The sequence below is a fragment of the Nymphaea colorata genome, chromosome 6 (assembly GCF_008831285.2).
Source record: "Nymphaea colorata isolate Beijing-Zhang1983 chromosome 6, ASM883128v2, whole genome shotgun sequence".
Classification (NCBI taxonomy): Eukaryota; Viridiplantae; Streptophyta; class Magnoliopsida; order Nymphaeales; family Nymphaeaceae; genus Nymphaea; species Nymphaea colorata.
In genome coordinates, this window is record NC_045143.1 from 11,387,014 (window position 1) to 11,411,884 (window position 24,871).

The window sequence follows — 24,871 nt, forward strand, 5'->3', positions numbered from 1 at the left end:
TGCCTCTCTGCTTCAATGACTCTGATATACCTCTTGGCTTTACAACAGTTTGGCATAACATGAAAATAGGTTGTGTTTTTGTTCCCTTCAATGAGCCATTGCACCTGAGACCTTTGCGTCTTCCATTTGAAGGGCCTCATTAAGCAAGCCTCTAATTTTGTATTCATGCTTTGTTGCTTCCAAATCCCCATTTTCAATTAGAAGCTTACACTGGGCGACGTGGAGGCAAAGATTCCCGATTTGCTTTCCAACCGACCAAACTTCTTTGCATTTCATCGCCCTAAGGCTGCTTTGGCAAACCCTATCTTCTTAAGACACTTAATCATGGGGCATCTAGTGACATTGGAACCTCATTCCTTAACTATATCCAACCCAACCATATCCATGATCCAATGCTTGAAAAACCTGAAAGGTCGACGCCCCAGGCTTCTTTTCATGAATGTTTGATACACTAAAAAATTGTGATATGAATTAGAGGAAGTGGTTAGACCACGTAATTTTTTTGGAGGGATCATCCACTTCTAACAAGTGGCATGAGGTAATGAAACGATTGAAGACCAGAGAAGATCTTACCAGAGGATGGGCTTCTGTTTTGTTCCAACTACCCATCATCGCATTGAAGTCCTTGATAACCATACATGGCCCATTGATACTAGAGACCACTTCCTCAAGCCTAATGAGTCTCTCCAGCCTATCTACAAGACTCGTAGGCAAGTAGATACTAAAAATCACAATTTTTCTACTATCACGAAGATTCTTCAAACACACACCAACCCAATACGAGTCCACAACAAAGCTAAGGACCTACAAGGTTTTTTTCTTCCAAAAAGACATGATTCTACCCCAACCATTAAGCACAATATCATTAGACATGAAATCATATTCTGTAAAATTACTCATAGTAGCACCCAACTTTTGAGAGTTGTAAAAGCAGAGACAAACCCAATCTCAGGTTTCGCTTGAAAAACAAGGTCTCTCAGCTCCTTATGGACCTCCATCCTAGCGAGGCCCCGAATATTCTAGTAAATTGCTTTTATTGGAGTTTACTGGAGTCATTTTCATGATGCTTACATGCCTCCATAATATCACAATGAGAGCCCTCCCCTTTTGTAGAGATGGCATCCTCGATATGCCCTAGGTCAACAACCACCCCTCTGGCCTGACCACCATCTTCCTCTTTTTGGTGCCAGGAGAGGAGCTCAACCATGCCAATAGGCGTCAAGAGGGGTCTCCTCTTCTTTTCCGTACTTATATATTGGAGTCCCTTCTTAGGACCCTTCCTGCTATTGATAGGCTTATCCTTGCATAGAGGAGCAGACTCCTCAAAAACACTCAAGAATTTGAGCACATGGGTTTCCCTCTCCTTAGGTGACTTGTAGGGGCTAGCATCATTCTCCTCATTCAAGTTCAATGAGAATCTAGGAGGCCCATACTTCTTTAAATTACAATGAGAACTAAAAGGCATCAAGTTGGCAAAAGGGTTAGGGTCGGTGGCTTTAACTCCTACTCACCGAGTGGAGGCTGCAATATCATAGGCTCCTCTGCTGCTAGGAACCTTGGACTTGCCTTTCCTCCCGATGGCTTCAAGATCACCAGCCTTGGATTGCTGCCACCCTAGTGCTCCCTCTAAATGTTGGTTGTTAACTGCTTCATTTTCGGCCCTATCATGTGGCTCCAAAGACCGAACATCTTGCTCCCTTTCCTTCTCAACATCGCCACTAAGAACTGAGTACCAGTTAACGTCTATCCCAAGCAGTTTTGGGGGTCTGTGATGATCTATCACCCATCTCTTGGCCAATAGCTTGACCTTGCTTCACTCATTCCTGCTCTTTTCCTCCTCGCTCCCTATGCCTTGAAGTTTACACATGTTGGAGAAGTGGGAAGTTGTCTCGCACCTGTGGCAATATCGTACACGGTTCTCATACCAAACATCCTGGAGGTGTTTGCAAACCCCATCTACCCTCATGGAAATTTTTGGGATTGGCCGGAAGCTAAGAGGAACTTCAATACATATGTGTGCATATCCAAGGGCAAGGCCAAGGGGCCCACCTAGGCTGTGGGCCCACCCCAACAATTTGAAAAAAAAAAATTAAAAAGTTTGAAAAATTTTAGTTTGGCCCTACCCTAATTCAACCCACAAAACCCAGCCCGTATCCCCTTTCGTCTCTCTCTTGGCCTATTTCAAAAACTGGTTTTTGAAGGGGAAAAACACAAGGCTGCAAGAATAGAGTGCGAGGAAAAGAGTGCAAGGGAGAGAATGAGAGACAAAGAGAGGGAGATAGAGAATGAAAGAGAGAGAAAGGGAGAACGAGAGAGGAGGGCTGTAGGAAGGAGGTCGGAAGAGAAGAGGAGAGAGTCAAAGAGAAGAATGTGAGGAAAAAAGGACACAACAATAGTGGGTAAAATCGTTTGAGATTTTAAATTTTCTTTTTCGGTCATTTTTTTTTATTAATGGTTTGGACGATTAGCTTGCCATTGGAATTATTACACCCAGGAAGTGTTGGCTTTGATGATATTGGCTTTTGTTTTGGAATTCATAGTGTTTACTTGCTTACTTGTACATGACCTGTGGTAGATGAGGTTTTGAGCTTCTAACAAAAGTAGAACTCTTGTAGTTTCTTTTCCTCCGTCCAAGCAATCTCATTCTTCAATAAAAAAAACATTGCATAACCTTATTGGTTCTATAATGAGTCCTTAAGTGGGATCTAGTCTCATGTGAGGAGCAGACCACCATGTTCACAAAACGCAGCATTCTACTTCTGTTTCATCAATTTGGCTGAAAGTAGAGAAACTCATCTTTGTGTCTATTCTACCTAAGTTGCAACGTGCATCAAACGCCCTAAATTGCAATATCAGTAACAAGAATGCCAAAATAAGCACAAAGACAGATGTGATTGAATAACTTCACCCTTTTGTGTTGGGATATACTGACAATCAAATTACAGAGTTGACAAATTGTGTAAAAACTAAAGAATCAAATTGGGAGTTGTTGAATTTTCGATACCAATATTGCAGTTATTATATGCAAAAAGTTAGCAACGTCCTCTCGGAAGGGATTTCTCATGTCGCCAATAAATTTCCAGTTCTTATTCACACGCACACCAAACTTTCTAGGCTTTTCAACTACTACAAAAATTCTTTTATCATATTTGATGGTACATTCATATCAAGATTTTCTATGAACAAATTGAGATTGGTTGCTTGGAGGGTGACTCTCTTATGCAGGGTCTTGCAGCAACTAAATATGGATTTTATTTTGCTTCACCAGCTTAACAAAAAACTTTGGTGGAAGATTTGATCATATTTGAATGTTTGGTGGGCATATGGTGAGATCGAAATGTTTGGTATCCAAAAATGTGCCACTTGGAGTAATTACAAAAGATAAGATTCCAACATCTTTCCAGCCTAACATAGCACTTCACTGGGGCATATTATGCCCAATCATGCTGATCCCTGCACCTCGTGAGCCCTCTTCGTTAAGAGAAAATTTTTATTGGTCTATTTGGTGCATCATTTGCCTCAAAATCAGTTTTCTTCATTTTTTTCCTTTAAAAACTAAAAATAAAATGCAATGCCTTTCAGAAAATATTAGTTGGTGCTATATATATTCATTTGATCAATTGGGTATTCGAGTTGCCTGATCAAGATGAGTAGCAGCAGTAGCAACCATACTTTTTGCAGTTACATGAGTAGCAACAGTCTAAATTATTTAGTATGTCTCCATTATCCTTTTTTTTTTGTCTAGGTGGTGACTCTGAACCCATATTTGCAGGGCCTATTCACTGGTGGTAATTCGAAAAGCAAAGCATCATCATTCACAAGGGAGGGTAGAAAACAACTTTTCGTTGTTCTACAAAGTGCAAGATGTTCAACAAGTGAATGTTGTCTTCTTTATCTCTTGTTTACAAGATGGTTGGTTCTAAATTCTTGTTTTTCATAAGTTAAAATTTTAGTATCTTTCTTTGATATGTTTAAATCTTATTGTCTATTCTAAATTTTAGATTTTTCATATTAGTTCATTGAGAAGATGATGAAAAATATTCAGGATTATTTCAAAAAAAAAAGTTATTGATCAAGAGGATGAAAACCAAAATGTTGGTTGTTCTAGTCCGAAAGCTCTTGATGTTATTCTTTTTTACTCAGATTCTCTACTTTTTAAGTATTTAAAAAATCAAACTTTAGAAAACATCGTGCGTGATCCAGGGTTGCAATGTCCTATATGGGAGATATCAGTAAATGAGAGAAATGAAGTTAGCCGAACATAAATTAATCATGGGTCATATTAGCACATGCTTCATAGATATCCAGTGTCAGATCCTTCAAATCATCCTCACAAATTTCAAGCTTCATGGTTTCAAAAATTTTCATGGTTAGAATATTCTTCCAAGGTAAATAATGCATATTGTTCGTTGTGTTACATTTTCAGTACTGCATATTCAAATGACAGTTTATTTATTATTGAATGATTTAGAGCTTGGAAGAGGGTGGGTGGTAGTGAGAAAACATGTGCATTTCATAGTCATGAGGGGTCAAGTCAAAATTCGCCTCATCATATGAACGTGTGAGGGCATTTAATGACTTAAGTCGTCAAAGCAAACACATAGATAAAATGATTGAAAAGCAAAGTTCAGAGCTTATTGACAACAACCGTTTGAGAATAAAGGCATCTGTAGACGTAGTTCATTGGTTAGCATTTCAAGCTTGTGTTTTTAGAAGTCATGATAAAAGTTCAAGTTCATTGAATCACTTTATTGAGTTCATTAAAACTTTAGCTAGTTATAATGATAGAGTTGCACAAGTTGTTTTGGATAAAGCCCCAATGAATACTAAATATACATCACCATCAGTTAAAAAAAATGTATATTTTTGCAAGTAAATTAAGAGTTAAAATTATAGAAAAAATTGGTGATGCTAAATATTGTATTATGATTGATGAAGCCCGAGATAAGTCCAAGAGAAAGAGCAAACGGTTATTGTTCTTAGATTTGTTAATAAGCAATGTCAAGTTGAGGAACGACTTTTAGATGTTGTGCATGTGAGAAATACTACAGCAATTACTTTGAAGAATGAAATTTCTACTTTGTTGTTTTAATATAATCTAAGTATTCAAGATATATGGGGTCAAGGATATGATGGTGCTAGTAATATGTGAGGTAAATGGAATGGATTGCATGTATTAATTTTGAATGAATATCCTTATGCATGTTATGTTCATTATTTTGCTCATAGATTACAAGTTGCACTGGTTGCAGTTTCAAAAGAAGTTGTTGATGTTCATAACTTTTTTGAACAGTTAATATATGTAACTAATGTTATTAGTGTAAGCAATAAATATAATGATGAATTGCATAAAACTCAAGCAAATAAAATTGTATTTAGAATTGCCATATATAAACTTGAAACAAGAATAGGACTTAATCAAATTGAATCATTATAGTGGCCTGGTGATACTAGATGGAGATCTCATTTTTATTTTGTATGCAGTTTAATAAAAATGTTTGATGCAATATGTGTAGTATTAAAAATTTTAAGAGGCAATGGATCAGCATATCAAATAAAGGGTAAAGGTAATTCAGCTTACAACAGGATCACATCATTTGACTTTGTATTTATTTTGCATTTGGTATAATAAAATTTGAGACAGAGTAATACTTTTTGTCAAACATTGCAAAGACAAAGACAAAACATTTTAAATGTAATGGTTATAGTTTATAATTCAAAAAAATTCCTATATTTAGAGAAATTGGTTGCGATTCATTTATAGATACAATGGGAGCATTTTGCACATGGTATCCCTATTCTAGATATAGATGCCCAACGTTTTGTCAGATAATCACGTTCTCGTCGTGAACGTAATTTTATTAAAGTGAGACATCATTACCATGTCGATATTTTTATTCTCAACTGGCAAAGTTGAATAGTAAATTTAATGAGAATTCTATGAAAATACTTTGTTTGATGTCGATGTTCGATCCTATAGATCAATATGAGTCGTTTAATGCACGAGATGCATACACTCTTGCATAGAAGTTTTATCCTGAAGATTTTCTAGACTTAGATTTTATGAGTTTAATTATCCATTGAGATATTATAAGAACGATATTTGTCATCATTCAAGTTTTCAAAATTTACGTGCACTATCAGATGTATGTCAAACATTGATGTGTAGTAGAAAAAGTAAAGGATATCCTTACGTATACAGGTTGTTTAGTCTCATTTTAACGCTTTGTATCTCCACTTCAACCACATAAAAGACATTCTCTGCTATGAAACTTATGAAAACAATGTTGCATAACAAAATTGAGGGCAGATTTTAAACTTTTATATATTAAGAAAGAAATTGCTTAAATATTTGATTTGAATGATATTATTGATGCCTTTTATAAAATGAAAAGTTGTAAAACACAACTGTAATAGGTAAAGTATTTTTGTTGCAGCCTTTTTATGTTAGTGTTTATTTAAGTCATTATTTAGCTTCAATAATAAATGAAGTAGTTTTTATTTACAATTTATTATGCAAGTCAATGAATGATGATATGTAACTATTTTCAATAGAAACAAAGACAAAAACTGGTTGTGTTACATAGAAAGAATATAAAATAGTTTGTTTTAGGTAAGTAAACATTTATTTTTTTGGTTTTAGAGTTTATAGATGTATTTGTTTGCTACATTTTGTGTTGTGATATTTGTATGTTCACTTTATGCTTACACCTACGTCACTGTAATAGAAATAGAGTACCTTATCGGTTTAGGACTTATCATGTTTTGTGCTAATGACACAAACAATTACTAAAATGTGTCGGACGGGTCGCGTTCACATTTATGATGTAGACAATTGTATACAATATATGTTGACTTCTACTACACTGTGATTTGCAAATACTATCTAAAGTGTGTCTGTTTCAATCCCTTCCATAACAGTTGTAGAATCATCTTTTGATCCAGAAATTTTTCAGGAGGTGGAAGCATCGCCTCGCCCCTTCATGGTCACCTACGTAGCTCCCTGGCAACTCTAACCCCTTTTGATTGCTAGACAAGGAACCCAGCCTCTCTCGCTGCAGCTCCTGCTGCACCTGCTGTGCTCCATGGTAAGAAAAGATGGAGACATCCTTCAGATCCATCCCCGCTGCTCTTCCCCCAGCAGGAGTCGAGGGACGACAGAAACACAAACAAACCCTAACACCCCACTCCCTCTCTTGCGGTCGTCTCTTTCACTTCTTACCCTCCCTAGTTCCTCTTCATTATCCACTCGTATCAGGAAACGACCATTTCCTATTAAGATTCTACTGTTTGGCAGAATAGGATTCATGAAAAAGGCTACAGAAAAAAGAAAAAAAAAAAACACCCAATGGGAAAGAACCTCCTTCATTGGCAACTTTCTTTGTCTAATCGAATTACATAGAAAACTACAAGTATCTATATACATATGTATCATTACAAGAATCATGCTTGTCTGAGCCAGTTATACATGGGTGATTTTAGAGTGGAATATCGTACACATGGAGCTGATTTCAACACCAATGCCATGGCATGGCTTGGAAAAGGTACAGACAGAATTGAAAAATTTTTATGCCTAAAACTCTACCACTGCATTAAGATTCTAGCTGGCAATGCCATCCAATGCAGGAATCTCAATTTTTGTTGGTAGGCATAATCCTACACATCCAACTGTGCATTGTTACAGATCTGGAACACACCATATCTAAGATACCACTTTTGTCATGGGACTTATAAATATGCTGACAGTACTATTCTAAAAGAAATTTGAAGCATACGGTGCAGCAAACGGATAAGGGCCAATTTTTCTTGAAGACATCTTTTTTTCAGGTTTTGGCGGACCCGGGGCAGCAGATTGATCAGATGGCTTCACTCTCATCCTACGGGGGAGGTTTTGGGTCTTTGGTAGTGCCGGCGAGTCATGGTTTGGTCTTTTTGATGTCTTATTTTTGTTAGGCATCAAAGTTGTAGTTTGGGCATTTTTGTCATACACTTAGATGTGATTTTGTATGAATCAAGATTGTTATATGAATGAAAGTTCGCCCCATTGTTTGGAATGGCATAGCTCCCTTCTTTGAAATGTTGTGTCGTCACACTTCAATGCTTTATGTTAGACTAAAAAAAAAGTGTTTGAGGGTCAAAAAGGTTAGGGTGTGACAGGCAAAGATAGAGTGGGTGGGTTTGCCAGTATTATTGGACTCTCTCTCTCTCTATTGTTTAAAACATTGCAAAAAAATGCATTGATGATAGCCAATGTTTTGAGAACCGCTTTTAGCATTGGGACTGCCTTTAGGGTCAGAAAATATGAAAAAGAGTCATCAGTAACATAGGTAGCCCACTGATTTCAATTATATATATATATGTGTATATAATTTGGCCTGCCTTATGTGGCTTAACTAATTATACTCTTCTGTGGTTTGCAATATGATATCAATAAATATATTAATTGATGTGAGAACACCCATGATCCATCTAATCATCTTGATTTGGTAGTTTACACATAAAGACATGCACAAGTGGTTCCTAGCTCAATAATATAAATGTCATTGATAAACTAATTTACATGGATAATGCATTCGTTCTTCGTATGGCTTATGGTGTTGCAAGTTTTTTCTGTTAGTGCATGTATAATTATTATTTGAACATGCTAGAATCAAGATTGGATTATTAGAAATGCACGTTAGTGACTTTGCTATTTTGGGGAAGGTCTATGACAAATATGGAGGGACAATGATCTATGCATATGATTATCTTTCAGCATGGTGAGACTAATAATTGAAGTGGTTAGGAAGCATGGTAAAGATTTGATGTTGTTGAGAAAGTTTAGAACTGTTTAGTGAACTCGTGACGTATGTTGTTGTTACACCCCAAAAATTTAGTCCCGTATTGAAGATTGTGAAGGATCTTCAAAGGATTATAAAGGAAGTTGTTAAATAGTTGGTTGTCCTGGTTCGTAGTCATTTCGTAGTTGGAGCCGAAACTGCTAGGGGGTGGGTTGGGCTCCACCGAACCAAGGGCCCGAGCCCAGGAGTGGGTCAGGTTGTTACAGTGGTATTAGAGCCAGTTTAACACTCGAACTTAGGGTCTTACATGCGCGGACGCGTGTGTCTTAAAGGGGTGGATTATAACACCACAAAAATTTAGTCCCGTATTGAAGATTGTGAGGGATCTTCAAAGGCTTATAAGGGGGGTTGTTAAATAGTTGGTTGTCCTGGTTCCTAGCCATTTTGTGGTTGAAGCCGAAACTGCTAGGGGGCGGGTTGGGAGCTGCCGAACCAAGGGCTCTAGCTGAGGAGTGGGTTGAGTTGTTACAATAGGGACATTTTTGTCATATGTGTTATTGACAATCATGAAGTTATTTTTGTATGAATTGATTTTGGCACATAATGGAATATTTGTCTTACTATCATTTTGATTTGCATAGCCCCATTTTAATTGTTGTGTTGTTGCACCTCGACGTGTTTTGGAAAAAAAAAATTCTTTGGGGTTAAAAAGGTTGGGGTGTGACATTGATGGTATAAGGAGAAAGTTCGAGAGTGGCACAGTATACCGGAAGTGACTAATCCGAGATCGGCACATGTTGCAACTATAAAAAGTCGAACCCAACTGTACAACAAAAAACGGGCCAGGTTGGGTGGTGCAAGGGTACGGGGATCCATGAGTGAAATCTTCCCTAAATGCACGGATTGCTAAAGTGCTCCTTCCTCAGGCTACTTAGAGGAGTCCATCCCTATCGTGAGGCAGCAACTGTGGAATGCAGTTAATGCAATAATGTTGTTGAGCTCAATGAAATGTGAGTCACGGCAGCGGTTACCCCAAAAGGCCCAAACTATGTCAATATTCCTAGTGACTCAGTGTTTGGAATCGAACATTGTGAAAGAGTCCACCCTAAATACACCATCGAGTTGGGTGACATCATGTGATCTTATTTAGGCAGGTGCATGTGTATGCATCATAAAAATTCACAAGATTCTGAATTGTCTTATTTATTTATTTGTTCATTTATATGTTTTCTTTATTGTCACCGATGTGATTGGTTTTTGTGTAACTTAGATTGAGTTTGATTCGTTGAAATGCTGAAGAGTTGAAATGCCGAAGTGGTAAACCAAACTTCAATACAATACATAAACTTTATGTTAAGTGATATATCAGAAATCTTGTTATGATTTTCATTATACTCAGCAGTTGTATTGATGCTATGATTATATGCCTTCATTAGGTCCTCACGTTGTAACGGATGGTGCTCGTTGATCGGGCGACTGAAGGGATGGGGGATTGTTGGAAAGTAATGCGACACTGTCATATACATTTCTCCTATGCACTTTTGTTTGTACATACTTGTACAACTTTATGGTGTTTGACACTAAGACTTGAGAGTCATGGCTCTCCAACATATATATTGTCACACCCCGACCTTTCTAACCCCCAATTTCTTCTTTTTTTTTTTTTGATATAATACGTCGAGGTGCAACGACACAACAATTAAAATGGAGCTATATTAATCAAAATGACAGGGGGGGCAAATATTTCATTATGAACAAAAAACCAGTTTATACAAAATGACATCACATTTGTCAATGACATACATGACAAAAATGCCTCCATAACCAAAACATCGATGTCTAAACAAAAACAAGACATCAACGAAACAAAACGTGACACGTCGGCACGACTATAGACCCAAAATCTCCCCAATAGGTTGTGAGCTTAGCTATCTAATCAACTTGCTACCCCGGGTCCGCCAAAACCTAAAAAAGATAGACAACAGAAGGTTGTGTTTTTGCAATATAACGACAAATCAGACAAATTTGTTACCCACTAAGGTAAGGGCTCAAGTCTGGAATCTAACATATAAAGAAACATGATCACTATGATCATGATATGCGCATGTAGTCACATAACTTAACACAATAGTCCTTCACATATTCCATAACATATAAGGACCGCTCAATAGCCACAATCAACATACTTATTAGTCATCTTCAATTCATGTACATTCATTTCATTTACATTTGATTCAATGAATGGACGGCTCCTGTAGGTGCAAAACACAGGCGCATGTACACCACGGACAGCCTTTAGTCGGGAGAAGAAATTACAGCTTGGCAGTAGATACCATTGCCCCTCTACAACCACCTTCAATCACTTATTTGCACAGATTAACTGAAGCTTCAATCGCTGCTTCATCATCATCTGCAAAGCAGGCACAAGAGAAGCCACGACCCAGATTGGCCAAACCATCCACAAAGTATTAGACCAAGCCCAATCAAAGTAGGTTGGGATCAATTTCAGCTAAGGGTCCTTACCCAGCCTCACACGTTTGAAATCATCCAAGCATTTTTTAGCATCTCAGTAAAAGCTTATGCAAACAGCATCAAACAAGCAAGAGATGAAAATGTTATTGATTAGATAACCGACAACCGGACAACTAACAGAAACAACTGAGCTAAGTAGCCCAGCAGAGAATGAAGTTAGCTATTTTACCTCTCATATTCTTGTTTTGCCCTGTATGAATGGTTGAGCAATGAACGCCCACTATTAATAAGATCCTGGTATATGTGGGATCGACTGATTGCATTTGAGAGGTCCTCTAGCACACTAGCCACGGAACCCCAAAGTTTGAAACAGAAGTCAAGCGACTCTAGCACAGATAGTGACAGATACTAACCCAGCATCTGACCCTTCCGGGCCTACAAGAAAAAAAACTGTTCACCGCAAGATAACTCTTTAGTAATAAGAGGATGTAATGAAAAGAGAAAAATTAAAGTGCCAAGTAAAAATTGACGTCTTAGTTGATCCCAACCAAATTTCATTGAGATCCCAATACAAGAGAACATGCAGAATGAGGCCAAGGAATGAAATGCCTTTGAAAGACAATGCTTCTTATTGCCAATTACCTTTTGACATTTCACCTATTATAGGAGACAGTTTTCAATTTCATTGTCCATGCATCAACACTTACCAAATGCTCTCGGTTAAGATAAGATGCAATCGCTGTTTGCTGTCACATTCTGCGTGAGTGAAATAAAAAATAGTTGCTAGCTGAGAGAATTAAGAAGGTGTTCAAGCAACTGGACAACTTGGTCAACAGGTAGTGTCGACTTGGAAAAATTGGTTTTTGAACCACAAGAACCCGACAACTCTGAAGATAGTATTGCATGCTGTTGAAGACTGGTTGTGACAGCACGCCACCATCAAGAATCTGAGATACGCCCATTTGCAACAAGCATAACTAATGATATTGAGCATGAAGAAGCATAACTAATTATACTGAGCAAATTTTATTGCAGCAACCAATAGGCAATGCTAACATACTTGCCGGAGATTCTCGCCTGTGAAACTCAGTAAGGTCATTTCCGAGTATAGGAGCAGTAAGAGGGTGAGCAATTAGTTTAGCTTGTACAGCTACTAAGAAATCATGTTCTTCCATGTTTATTATGTAAACATAATCAGCACAACAACATAGAAGAGCATTTATATCCATTAAAAACAAAGTAGAATCTAAACTTCCAGCAATAGCTTTAAAAAGGAAAAGAAAAATGAGCTGAAAATATTAACCACAAGATTCATTTTAAAAAGAAATGCATTATGTTAGAAAATACATAGACAAAAACAAGGTCAATCTCTATAACATGAAATGAAACATTTTCATTCAAAAAATTGCAAAGGTGTTGCCTGACATTCTTTAGCACATTGGTCGTTTGGCAAACATTTTTATTAGGCAAGTATTGCCCAGGAAAACTTTTTTAAGCCTTATTTATGGAGGTTAAGGAGGCTTCCTTTTTTTTAAGGTACAATAACCTCTTCCGGCAAAAGTTTTCTTGTTGAAAAACTACATTATGTTTGTTTAGTAAATTTGAAACATGCGACCATGTTTATCGACATAATGAAGCTCCATAACAAGAAATGAAACTTGTATACCCAAAGTACTGCAAAGAGGTAGCATCACGTTCTTTTAGAGCAGTTCGGTGATGGGCAAAAGTTTTCCATTAGACAAGCTTTCCACCGAAAAAAGCTATGTTACCTGGGTGCGTTTTTTTTTTTTTGCCTCGCACCACGTCAACGCGATGCAGGTGCGGGTGCTGCTGCGCTCTGGATAAGCACCCAAACTAGTCAAACAAGAATCTGGAGCGCTCAGCCGCACCAAACTAAAATCGTCATTTTCAGGTTTCCACCCGACTCGAGTTTGACCCGAGTCGAGTGCGGTCAAATGTGAGTGGATCTAATATTGTCCAATTTTTAAGTTTTTTTTTTTTAATAACAAAGTCGATCCCGCGTTTCCTCTCCCCTTTGCCCGTTTGCCGCTGTTTCTCTCGCCTGCTATCTTCTCTTCCACCGGCAGCTTCCTCTCCAGTCTCCATCCGATGATCGGTGTCCATGGCATCATCTCCTGCCCGCGGCATCAGGTTTCCTTCTTTTCCTGTGTTTTCCAACCGTCCAGCGTTGGTTGTTGTCTCGACTGCTTCTCTTCTGTTTTCCTTCATTCTTCATAAACCCCTACCTCGACTCGACTGCTTCCCTTCTGTTGTTCTGCATTCTTCATAAAACCCCCTTTGTCAAGGGGACCCTCTGTCCCCGTACCTCTTCGTGATTTGTTGAAAAGATGTGCCTTATCAAGATAAGGCGGATAAGGTGGATCAATCTTCTTAAGATCTTATCTAAAGCTAATCCTTGATCTTAGGCAACATTAGAGGTTTCTATGTATATCACCAAAATCAAAGACTATATATATTGTGTAGTCGACAATGAATAAATCAACTTCTTCCTCTTCTCTCGTTTTCCTCTTTTCCCTCTTGTTCTCTTCTTTCACAATCTTTAACATGGTATCAGAGCAGAGTAAAGATGAGCAATGGCATATGCTGTCTTTGCAGAAATTTCCAATCTGACAGACCAAGGGATCGTCACAGGCCAGAGGTAATCCCAGCCATCGTCACAGGCCAGAGCGTTGTATACTTCGGTGATCATTCCCCTTCATAGTGCCCAAAGGGCATCCTTGGGTCGTTCGACTGGAACCAACGCCTGAGCAGGCAGGAATCGAGGAAACTTGGGCATCCTTCTTCCTGTGCGACTGAACAGGGGCAAAACCAGACTTCCGCCCTCCGATCATCTGCTTGCCGCTGTTTTCACTAGAGTTCATTCGCCATGAAATTGCTCAAGCAATGTCTCCGGTGAGTGGCGGTTCCAACAGACATGAGCTCGACCTGTGTGGTGGTCGGTACCCGCCGGAATAGCCCGATTTCTGGCCTCCTGTCCTGTTATTGCCTGTTTGGGCGTTAGTAGCTTCATCAATCGCTAGCGACAATTCCAGCGATCGACGGCGTTCTTGGCGCTCAGACTGACACTCCAGCCTAAGGCGACCGTGCTGGATCCTGAGCCGGCCGGAATTGAAGTTTCTTCTGGCAGTTCCCTGTTCTGCTGCAGGCCTCCTATTGCAGCGCCTTCTAGCGGAGAGTCCTGTTCCACTTTTCAATCAGAAAAACATGTTGTTCCAGAATTCTTTCTTCTGAACAGAAAAGTGATGTTCTGGTTTCTGTTCTGCAACACTCGGTGACTTCTGAGTTTCTCCGGCTTGAGGTGCAGGCGACCCGCGTTGCTGCTGCTGCATCGCTGTTGCTGTGGCAACGATAGCTGCGACTGCAGAGAACCTCACAGGTTTGGGGAAGATGGCAGAAAGGGGAGAGGTCATTCTAAAGGAACGCAAAGATGACGACATTAGTACAGGAAGCCCATATTATGTTCATCATTCTGATGGACCAGGTACCCCTTTAGTCTCTAATGTCTTGACAGGAGATAACTATATGATGTGGAGGAAGGCCATGACAATGGCCCTTTCCGCCAAAAACAAGTTAGGATTTGTCGACGGATCCATCGCCAAGCCTAACAGTCCTATGTTCCTCAAAATTACGTGGGAAAGATGCAACAACTTGGTTCAATCTTGGATTTTAAACTCCATCCATAAAGATATCTTGGCTAGTGTAATTCATGCCAAGACTGCTGCCCAAATTTGGAGTGATCTTGAAGCTCGATTTTCTCAAGCCAATGGCTCACGCATTTACCAAATACAATTTCAGATAATGAATTGCAAGCAAAATCAATCGTCTATTGCAGCTCATTACACAATAATGAAGGGATTATGGGATGAGTTAGCCCTCTATGCTAACATCCCTGATTGTTCGTGTGGTACCATGAAGGCTATTGAGAATCTTCACCAACAAGATCAACTTATGCAGTTCTTGATGGGCCTTAATGATAGCTATGCAGCCATTAGAAGCCAACTCTTGTTGATGGATCCGCTTCCTACTATAGCCAAAGCTTATTCTCTTCTTATTCAGGAGGAGAAACAAAGGGATGTGAATATGGTACATGCTTAGGAAAAGGTCTCTATTCTTGCAATGCAGCCTTCACCACAAATGTATGAAAGAAACAAAAACAGTCAGACCAAGGAGAGAGGAAGACCACGTATGAAATGCGAACATTGTGGTAAAATTGGACACATCAAAGCTAAGTGTTATTTTCTTGTTGGTTTCCCTAACAGGTCTGGTTCTTCTAATGCATTGACAAAGCCAAAGGCTAACGCTGCCCTAGGAACTGCATCCAACGATCAACCCAATGAGCAACTATTCAAAAAATTCCTTGACTTCATGGAGAACTCTAATCAAGGTACCATTGAACCCAGAGTTAACCTCTCAGGTAAATACTCCTCGCCCATTTCATGTCTTAAACAATCATGGATCCTTGACACCGGTGCAACCCACCATATCACTAACGTTATCTCCAACCTTTATGAACCCATCATCACCAATCACCCTCCTATCAGTCTACCAAATAGGTCCAAAGCCAACGTCACCCATATAGGTGACATTCATTTGAGCCCTAAGATAACACTGAAAAATGTTCTTTATGTTCCTAGCTTTGCATTCAACTTGATATCTATTCCTAAACTCTGTAGTGATTTAAGATGTGATGCAAAATTTAATGAGAACTCTTGTGTGGTGCAGGACCGTCACTCGACGACTATGATTGGAACGGGTAGATTGCAGAATGGATTGTATGTCCTAGATGAAACAAATCTCAGCATAAACTTAACTACCACCAAATCTGCTCCATGGCATCTTCGGCTCGGGCATGCTTCTGATTCCAAACTTTCTATTTTATCTCGTTTGAACCTTATTGACACTTGTAGATCTGTTGATACATGTGATATTTGCCTTGTTGCTAAGAACACTAGACTTCATTTTCCCAACAGTACTATTTCAACACATGTTCCTTTTGACTTAATTCATTGTGATGTGTGGGGAAGTTATCACACGCCTTCATTGACTGGTGCACAATATTTTCTAACTATAGTTGATGATTTTTCCCGATCTACATGGATTTATCTTATGAGATATAAATCTGAAGTTTTTGGAGTCATTAAAAATTTTGTCGCACTTATTGAAAACCAGTTTCGAACTAGAATCAAAATTCTTAGAAGTGACAATGGAACTGAATTCTTTTCACAAGAGATGAATAACTTTCTTCATGAAAAAGGCATTGATCGTCAACATAGTTGTGTTGCGACTCCTCAACAAAATGGTGTGGTCGAACGCAAGCATCGAGACCTCTTAAACATGGCACGAGCATTGATTTTTCAAGCTAAACTACCCATAAAATTTTGGGGAGAATGTGTCACCACTGCTGCTTACATTATCAATAGGTTACCATCTAGTGCATTAAATAATAAAACTCCATATGAAGTTTTATTCAAACGCCCACCAAACTACAAACATATGCGTGTTTTTGGATGTCTATGTTATGCCTACAATATTCATAAAGATCACAAGTTTGACTTAAGGGGAAGGCGATGCATATTTCTTGGATATCCATATGGTCAATCAGCTTACAAGGTTTATGATCTTGAAAGTGGGTCGTTGTTCACCAGCAGAGACATCAGATTTTGTGAAAATCATTTTCCATATAAAAATGAAGTGCACACTGGGGACAATGAACAAGTGGTTCTTCCTTTACCATTCAATGATTATGTCTCAGGAGAACATGAGTTTCTTTCAAGCCCAAGCAAACCTCTTCTAGATGATGAGACCAACCCAGATCCCATTCCTCAATCCATCGAACCTACTCATAATGATTCAATCCAGCTTCGTAGATCTATGCGACCTAGGCATATACCAACTCATCTAAAGGACTACAAATGTTTCTCAATCTTGCCCAGTTTCAGCCATTTGTTGAAGAGTGAAGGGACAAGCCCCACAAAAGGTACTCGTTACCCGATTGCACAATGTCTTGATATCACTAACTTCAATTCCAACTACAAGTGTTTCATGTCTACCCTCCTTGAGCAATGTGAACCTTCATCCTTTGCCCAAGCCATGCAGGACCTTAGATGGCGTGATGCTATGAAGGCTGAAATTGATGCATTAGAAGCCAACCATACCTGGACTGTGACGAAACTTCCTCCTGGCAAAGTTCCTGCAAATGGGTATTCAAAATCAAATACAAATCTGATGGCTCTATCGAGCGATACAAGGCCCGCTTAGTCGCAAAAGGGTATACACAAACAGAAGGAATTGATTACAATGAGACTTTTGCTCCAATCGCCAAGATCTCTACTATTCGAGGTCTATTGACTATTGCCGCTATTCAAAAGTGGCACTTGTTTCAAGTTGATGTTAATAACGCCTTCTTACATGGTGATCTAGAAGAAGAGGTTTATATGCAATTACCTCCTAGATTTAGTCGACAAGGGGAGGAAGGAATGACATGTCGCCTAAATAAGTCTATATATGGGCTTAAACAGTCTTCTCGAAATTGGTTTTCCAAACTTGCTACCTTTCTCAAAGACATGGGCTATATTCAATCCAAAGCAGATTACTCATTATTTTCCAAGATCGGCACTAGAGGACGAACATTTGTTGCAGTGTATGTCGATGACATCATCATTGCAGGGGATGATTTGAATGCAATCAATTCCCTAAAGCACATGATGAATGAAAGATTCAAGTTGAATATATTCTTGGCATAGAATTAGCTACTTCAAAGGATGGTATCTTCTTATCTCAAAAGAAATATCTCCTCAACATACTTCATGAGACAGGGTACATGGGAGCAAAACCATGTGAGACACCTATGGAACAACACATAAAGCTTGACAATGAAAAGGGAGACATCCTCAAAGATCCAAATCATTATAGAAAAGTGATTGGGAAACTAATATATCTGACCTTAACAAGGCCAGACATTGTTCACACAGTCCACATCTTGAGCCAATTTATGAGTCAACCACGAGTGCCGCATAAAGAAGCCATGAACCATTTATTGAAATATCTGAAGGGAACTGCTGGATATGGAGTTATGTTGTCATCAAAGGGGCCGATTCACCTCAAAGCATATTGTGATTCAGATTGGGCTTCATGTCCAATGACACGAAGATCTACAAGTGGATATTGCACCATGATTGGGAATAGTCCTATTACTTGGAAAACCAAGAAGCAAACAACAGTCTCTAGATCATCTGCAGAGGCAGAATACAGGTCTATGGCCCTCGCCACATGTGAGCTTATTTGGCTAAAGGCTTTACTCAAAGATCTCGGGATCGTCCACAAAGAGCCCATGACGTTATTCTGTGACAACCAAGCTGCAATGCATATTGCAGCCAATCCAGAGTTTCATGAGAGAACAAAACACATCGAAATAGATTGTCATGTGGTGAGAGATAAGATTCAGAATGGAGACATCCAAACTCAATTTGTTCCCACAACTAAACAAGTTGCAGACATGTTTACCAAGCCCTTGGGACGAGAAGCATTCCACAGTCTGAGAAGCAAGTTGGCGCTTGGCAATCCGAGAGCGTCAACTTGAAGGGGAGTGTTGAAAAGATGTGCCTTATCAAGATAAGGCGGATAAGGTGGATCAATCTTCTTAAGATCTTATCTAAAGCTAATCCTTGATCTTAGGCAACATTAGAGGTTTCTATGTATATCACCAAAATCAAAGACTATATATATTGTGTAGTCGACAATGAATAAATCAACTTCTTCCTCTTCTCTCGTTTTCCTCTTTTCCCTCTTGTTCTCTTCTTTCACAATCTTTAACATGATTCTTGAAAATTTTTCAAGAAAAATTGAGTCAACCATTATCAGTCACAAAATCGAGGTCCCTCATTTTGGTAGAGGTATTGAAGGTGTGCCGGCTACCATGTATGTGGACGGCCTAGTCATCTTTGTTAATTTGCTGGGGTTCAAATTAATCAGTCCAAATCTAACTTTTCTGGCTTTGCTTTGTCAGAAGAGAGAATGATTAGTGATCAATTTGGGTGGGTTCAGGGCTCATTTCCCACGCATATCTTGTGGGGAGATTCTGAAGTTAATTGCATAATGCATTTAGTCCCTGCTCAAGAACTTTTCCTGGTTAACCCAATCCATTAAAAATCAGTCTCTTGTCTGGCCTCTTTATTGCCAAAAAAGGATATTCGGCACGATATATGTTGGGAGCTTGGCTCGATTTTGGACTGACTATTGGAATGTTGACTGTTATCTGAATTGTTTATCGTTTGCGGATCAATTAGAGATGGATCAAGACAACATGCTTACAGTTAAGGAGGCCGTTGGCAAATATAATTTGAGTTTCTAGTGGAACCAGTGTCTCTGTTTGTACGTTTTGCAGGCTGATAGTCTGCTCGTTATCTGATCTTGTTGTTCTCAAGTGTTGGCAGGACACAAAAGTTCATATTTACTGCTTGCAAGTTAACTGGAACACTAATATTACTGCTTGCAAGTTAACTGTTGGTTGTTCTTTTGTTCAATTGTTCTAATATTATTGCTTACAACTTAATTTTGTAGTTGATAGACAAATTTTTGTCATATATATTATATACATATTATTATTATAATAATTAATTAATGATAATAATAATAACTGCACCTAAATTTTTTGAGATATGCCGCGCCCGCACCGGCACTCTCACTCCGGTGACATAGAAAAAAGTTTTCAAAAAGCCAAATTTTATCATTTTTATGAAACACTCTCTTTAAAATACCATGAACTCCTTTGGCAAGAACTGCTTACACAAATTTTTTCCTGACTGATTAATATGCTTCTAGGAAAAAGTTAAATAAAAGGCAAAATTGTTGCCTTCAACTAAACAAACTTGTGCAGAAAAGACTGTTGGCTAAAATTTAACCGAATATAAATAAGCTAAAATTTAATTTAATTTGGATCCATACGAAGACGCGTGTCCACCCCATACACCTTTTACATGCAAAGGCGCAGGATTTTGAGTCCGAAAATATCGTGTCTTTCATGTCTGGATTGAAGCACATTCATGCATATCGGATTCGATTTGAGGTCCGGGTTTGAACCAACTGCTGTCAATTGGAAATCGGATCTTTTCGTGATCCGATCCTATCTGCCCTCCTGTTCCTGGGCCTCTGGCTCTTGCCCTCTCCCTCCCGCCAGAAGAAATCCAGAGCAACCACAGCATCCTCGAATCTTCTCGTTAGAATCAATCTTTCACAGAAGCGAAACTGGAAACCTTGCTGTTTTTCGTCGTCAATTAGGTGCATAATGGGTCCTCTTGATGCTTCTAAAAGGACTGTTGGTGGTTTTGGTTCTGGAAATTATCAAGTCCCTGCTTTAGGAGTATTACTCGCACTTAGGTATCCGGAAAACTTTTGCTACTGATGAAGTTTTGCACTTAAGTCAACTGAATTCAATCTTAACGTGGTTTGAGAATTGTTGTTGTTGCTGAAAACTCTGCAATGATTTAGGTCTGTATCGATTTTCTCCTTTTGTCTGTAGTTTGACTGTTCAAATCCGTACTTTTCTTCTAGGTTACTTGTGCTCCTTCTTCAATTTCTTTTTATGTGAGTTTATCCGGTTGTTCTAATCAATTTTTTACTGGATATAGCCGGAAATAAGGTTTTTGAAGTAGAGTGTCCTCCTCTTTCCTTCGAATGCTTGACCATAACAATATTCCATAAAGCTTCACATTCTCTATCATTTTTTTCTGATTGTAAACAACTTACCTTTTTGTCAATAGCATAGAAGCCATTTGAAGAGATCTTATTTTGCAGGTAAAGTTAAATTACGTAGGCATTTTAAGATTTTACTTACCGATTGTTTCAGAGAAATCGAGAAGCAGATTAAAGGTTTGGTATAGCAGCAAGCAAGTGTGAGCTTTTCTAAATCAGAGATGGTGACTGGCCATTCGACAGCCTTTCTGGGCAACCAAATTTTAGTAGTAGCTTCAACATCTTCATCAACATCACGAGTAGAGTCTCCATTAGGAGGAGGAGGGAAATGGGCTTCAATCAGTGCAATGTGCTCATCATCGTCAGAGAAGGAGGCCAGAGAGAGGAAGGAAGCAATAAACAGGAAGATCGCATCACAGAAGGCAATCTCCATCATTTTAAGAAGAGAAGCAACAAAGGCAGTCATCGAGAAGAAAAGAGGGTCTGCAAATTCTAGGAAGCTCTTGCCTAGAACTGTCCTCGAAGCACTTCACGAGAGAATCACTTCTTTGAGATGGGAATCGGCTCTCAAGGTTGTCCTTGTTCTTTTTCCACTTGTCCTGCTTGTTTGTTCGAATCCTCTTTCACCAACAAAATCTCTTCTTCTATCTCGGTTTCCCGAATTGCGTAAGTGACAAAAAAAGATTTGAAGCCCTGCGATATACCGTTGTGTTTGCATTAATAAGTTGAAGAACCAATATGCGCTAGTCTGCACTGTGCAGCCGCTTTCTGCTTTTGTGCTTCCTAGCCATGTCTTTCACCAGTTTTTGAATTTTAATGATCGAAACCTATTCATTGGACAGGTCCTCTGCATGTTTTTCCTTGATCATTTGTCTTCCTTCGTAAGAAATGCACACATCTCCACGCATAAACGGATTAACTTAGCAATCTTTTCACTTTCCTGTTTGATTTGATAAAAAAAATTCTTCGTCAACCACACCTCTAGTTAGTTCTCTGTATTGATTAGTTCATTTCTTAAAAGGTCCAGTTTTTCCTTAGCATCCTATTTTCTCAGTTTACTTGTGTTGGGAGTGGCTCTGCGGATAGAATTTAGGTCCATTATCAAATTGCCAGACGGCAGCTTCATTCATGGCTTTGTTGTTCTCAATAATTTTTCTCAGAAGCAAGTTACAAATCCATTCTTTTCTAAGGACCTTAGTACCTGTGTGCAATTTCATTAACGTTGAAACTCAAAACGTCTTTGTTAATTACCTTAAAATCTTGATGCAGCTTAATCATGTGTCGGAGCATTGTCAAGTTGTGCTTAAATTCATGTAACCTGCAACACATAATGACTTCTCTTTACATTTCCTTTTTCTGTGGGAAGATATTTTTTTTTTTGTGACTGTCAGAGTTATGCAGATGCATCTATATTGTTGTAGACTATGTTATTCCATGGCAAGGAGCATAGGTAGTTAGTAACTTGGTATCCTACCTTGTGCTTTCATACAATCTGGAGAATTATTAGTTTCAACCTAGCTTTCCTGTTAAACATGTATAAATTATAATCTAATGCAAGTAGGGAAAAATTTTATCCATCGACGCTCTAAGCAAAGGGCAATGCCTGCAGGTGTTCGAACTAATGCGTGAACAGCTCTGGTACAAGCCCAATGCCGGAATATACATCAAGCTTATTGTAATGCTTGGAAAGTGTAGGCAAACAGAGAAGGCACGCATCCTCTTTGATGCAATGGTCGATGAAGGATGCAATATAAATCATGAAGCATACACTGCTCTTCTTTCAGCCTATAGTCGAAGTGGTTTGTTTGACCAAGCGTTTTCCATCCTTGACAAGATGAAGACGATGCCTGACTGCCAACCTGATGTTTTTACTTATTCCATTTTCATAAAGTCATGCTTACAGTTCACTATGTTTGACAAAGTCCAAATATTACTAGAAGATATGGCTAGCAGAGGGATCCAGCCCAACACTGTTATATATAACACACTTATTGATGCTTATGGAAAGGCTGGAAAGTTTGACGAGATGGAAAGGACGCTTATGGATATGCTTGGAGATCGTGAATGCAGACCAGATGTTTGGACAATGAATGCCACTCTCAGGGCCTTTGGCAACACCAAGCAGATTGAGATGATGGAGAAATGCTATGAGAAATTCCAGGACAGTGGGATTCAGCCGAACATAAAGACATTTAATATATTGCTATATTCTTACGGGAGGTCAAAAATGTATGATAGGATGAGTGCCGTAATGGAGTATATGCAGAAATATTATTTTTCTTGGACACTGGTGACATACAACGTGCTTATAGATGCATTTGGCAGAGCAGGAGACTTAGAGCAGATGGAATATCTGTTTAGGCTAATGAAATCAGAGAGGATAAAGCCTAACTGTGTAACTTTGAGTTCTCTCATAAGCGCTTATGGAAGAGCACAAAACCTTGAAAAAATTGTGGCAGTAATGCGGTTCATTGACAATTCAGATATTACGTTGGATACAGCATTTTTCAATTGCTTGGTTGATGCATATGGGAGGATAGGATGCCTCGCTGAGATGCGGCAGGTTCTGGCAGACATGGAGAAGAAAGGATGTAAGCCTGATAAGATCACTTACACTACCATGATAAATGCCTATTCTCGTAGAGGAATGAATAACCAAGTTAATGAGTTACGTAGAAGGGAAGAGGAGTTTCAGATAAATGGTTTTACCGCTGGTAAAATGTCACTTGATAGATTGTAGCAAGGACACTCGGCTACATGTCCATTATTCATGTAATATTCATGTAATCATTCTTTTATCATTTTAATCTTCAAATTGTTTCCTTTTGTGCGTGGTTAGTCAAAGCAAGTTGCTTTTCTGGTCGTGGGAGCAAGTTCTTAACCATGAAAAAGCCCTCTGCTGATGGAGCAAATGCATTGTATTGCTGAATTGAACCCCACGCATTTACTGTGATGAGCTTTGCGTTGCACTGGATCAATATTACATTCTTTAGTATGTTCAACCTACTCGGACCACAAAACTTCGTGCATCTCCAACGACTTTGCTCGGAGCTCATGCTTTCTCATTGAATCACCCAAGTGCTCAATATATGCAAAGCATTTTTTCACCTTAACATTCTATGCAAAAGGTGCAACTAAAGTGCTCCACAGATGCTAAACTCTTTCGTCTAGCAAGATCGTGACAGGAGTCCCATCAAACTAAATTCCTCCTCCCTAGAAAAATTTGCATTATTCATCCTCGACAAACTGGGAAATTGTGCATGTGCACCAGATATCTGTCTAGGTGGTTTAAGGGCTTCCAGCTGCAGAAGGTTGTCAACTGATACGGAGGATCGGCCAAGCAGGCAGACATCTTCCCCACACCCAAAAGGTCATGACTAACTTAACAGCTCTACACTGCAGTTTACTCATGCAAACTGTTGGAAAAAAAGGTTTGAGGCTCTTGCTTTTCTAATGTTTACCAAAATTCCACCAAGTGTAATTTAAGATGCATTTAAATCATCCAAGTCTGAAGAATTTCATATTAAGAATGGACATTACCTCCCCGAAAGTGGCTCTTGTTTTGAAGGCAATGTAAATTGGGCCTCCGAACCCACCGTTTACCAAGATACGTTTTCCAAAGGACTGGGCTTTAGTTTTTCAGATCCTTGAAGAACCAAGAATGAGCTCAAACTCATGAAGGTACAAATACAACCAACCCAAATGTGAAATGGGTCATATTGAAACTGATTGACGCGCCACCACTATTTCTTTGTTTGTAAGGGGCCTAAACATTAAGACTGGCATCACATACTATATATATATATATATATATCAACAAAGTTGTCAAAATCTTACCATATAATGGAATCTTAGGCTATCCCAAGGAGATCATAAAGCACAGTTTCTACCGTTTGGCAGAATAGGAT

At 38.9% G+C, this 24,871-nt stretch overlaps 1 protein-coding gene across 3 annotated transcripts; it reads left to right on the forward strand.

The window, feature by feature from the left end:
- Positions 1-20,393: 20,393 nt before the first annotated feature.
- LOC116255520 (pentatricopeptide repeat-containing protein At5g48730, chloroplastic-like) lies at positions 20,394-23,821 on the forward strand. 3 transcript variants are annotated; one of them, XM_031631372.2, is made up of 3 exons: positions 20,394-20,759; positions 21,118-21,535; positions 22,573-23,821. In XM_031631372.2, exons 2-3 carry the CDS (start codon positions 21,185-21,187, stop codon positions 23,701-23,703), a joined length of 1,482 nt encoding a protein of 493 aa, XP_031487232.1. In that variant the 5' UTR covers positions 20,394-20,759; positions 21,118-21,184; the 3' UTR covers positions 23,704-23,821. The 3 variants fall into 3 exon arrangements, with proteins under 3 accessions (XP_031487232.1, XP_031487231.1, XP_031487233.1); XM_031631371.2 differs by having other exon boundaries at positions 20,394-20,648; XM_031631373.2 differs by having other exon boundaries at positions 20,395-20,549.
- The last annotated feature ends 1,050 nt before the right edge of the window (positions 23,822-24,871 follow it).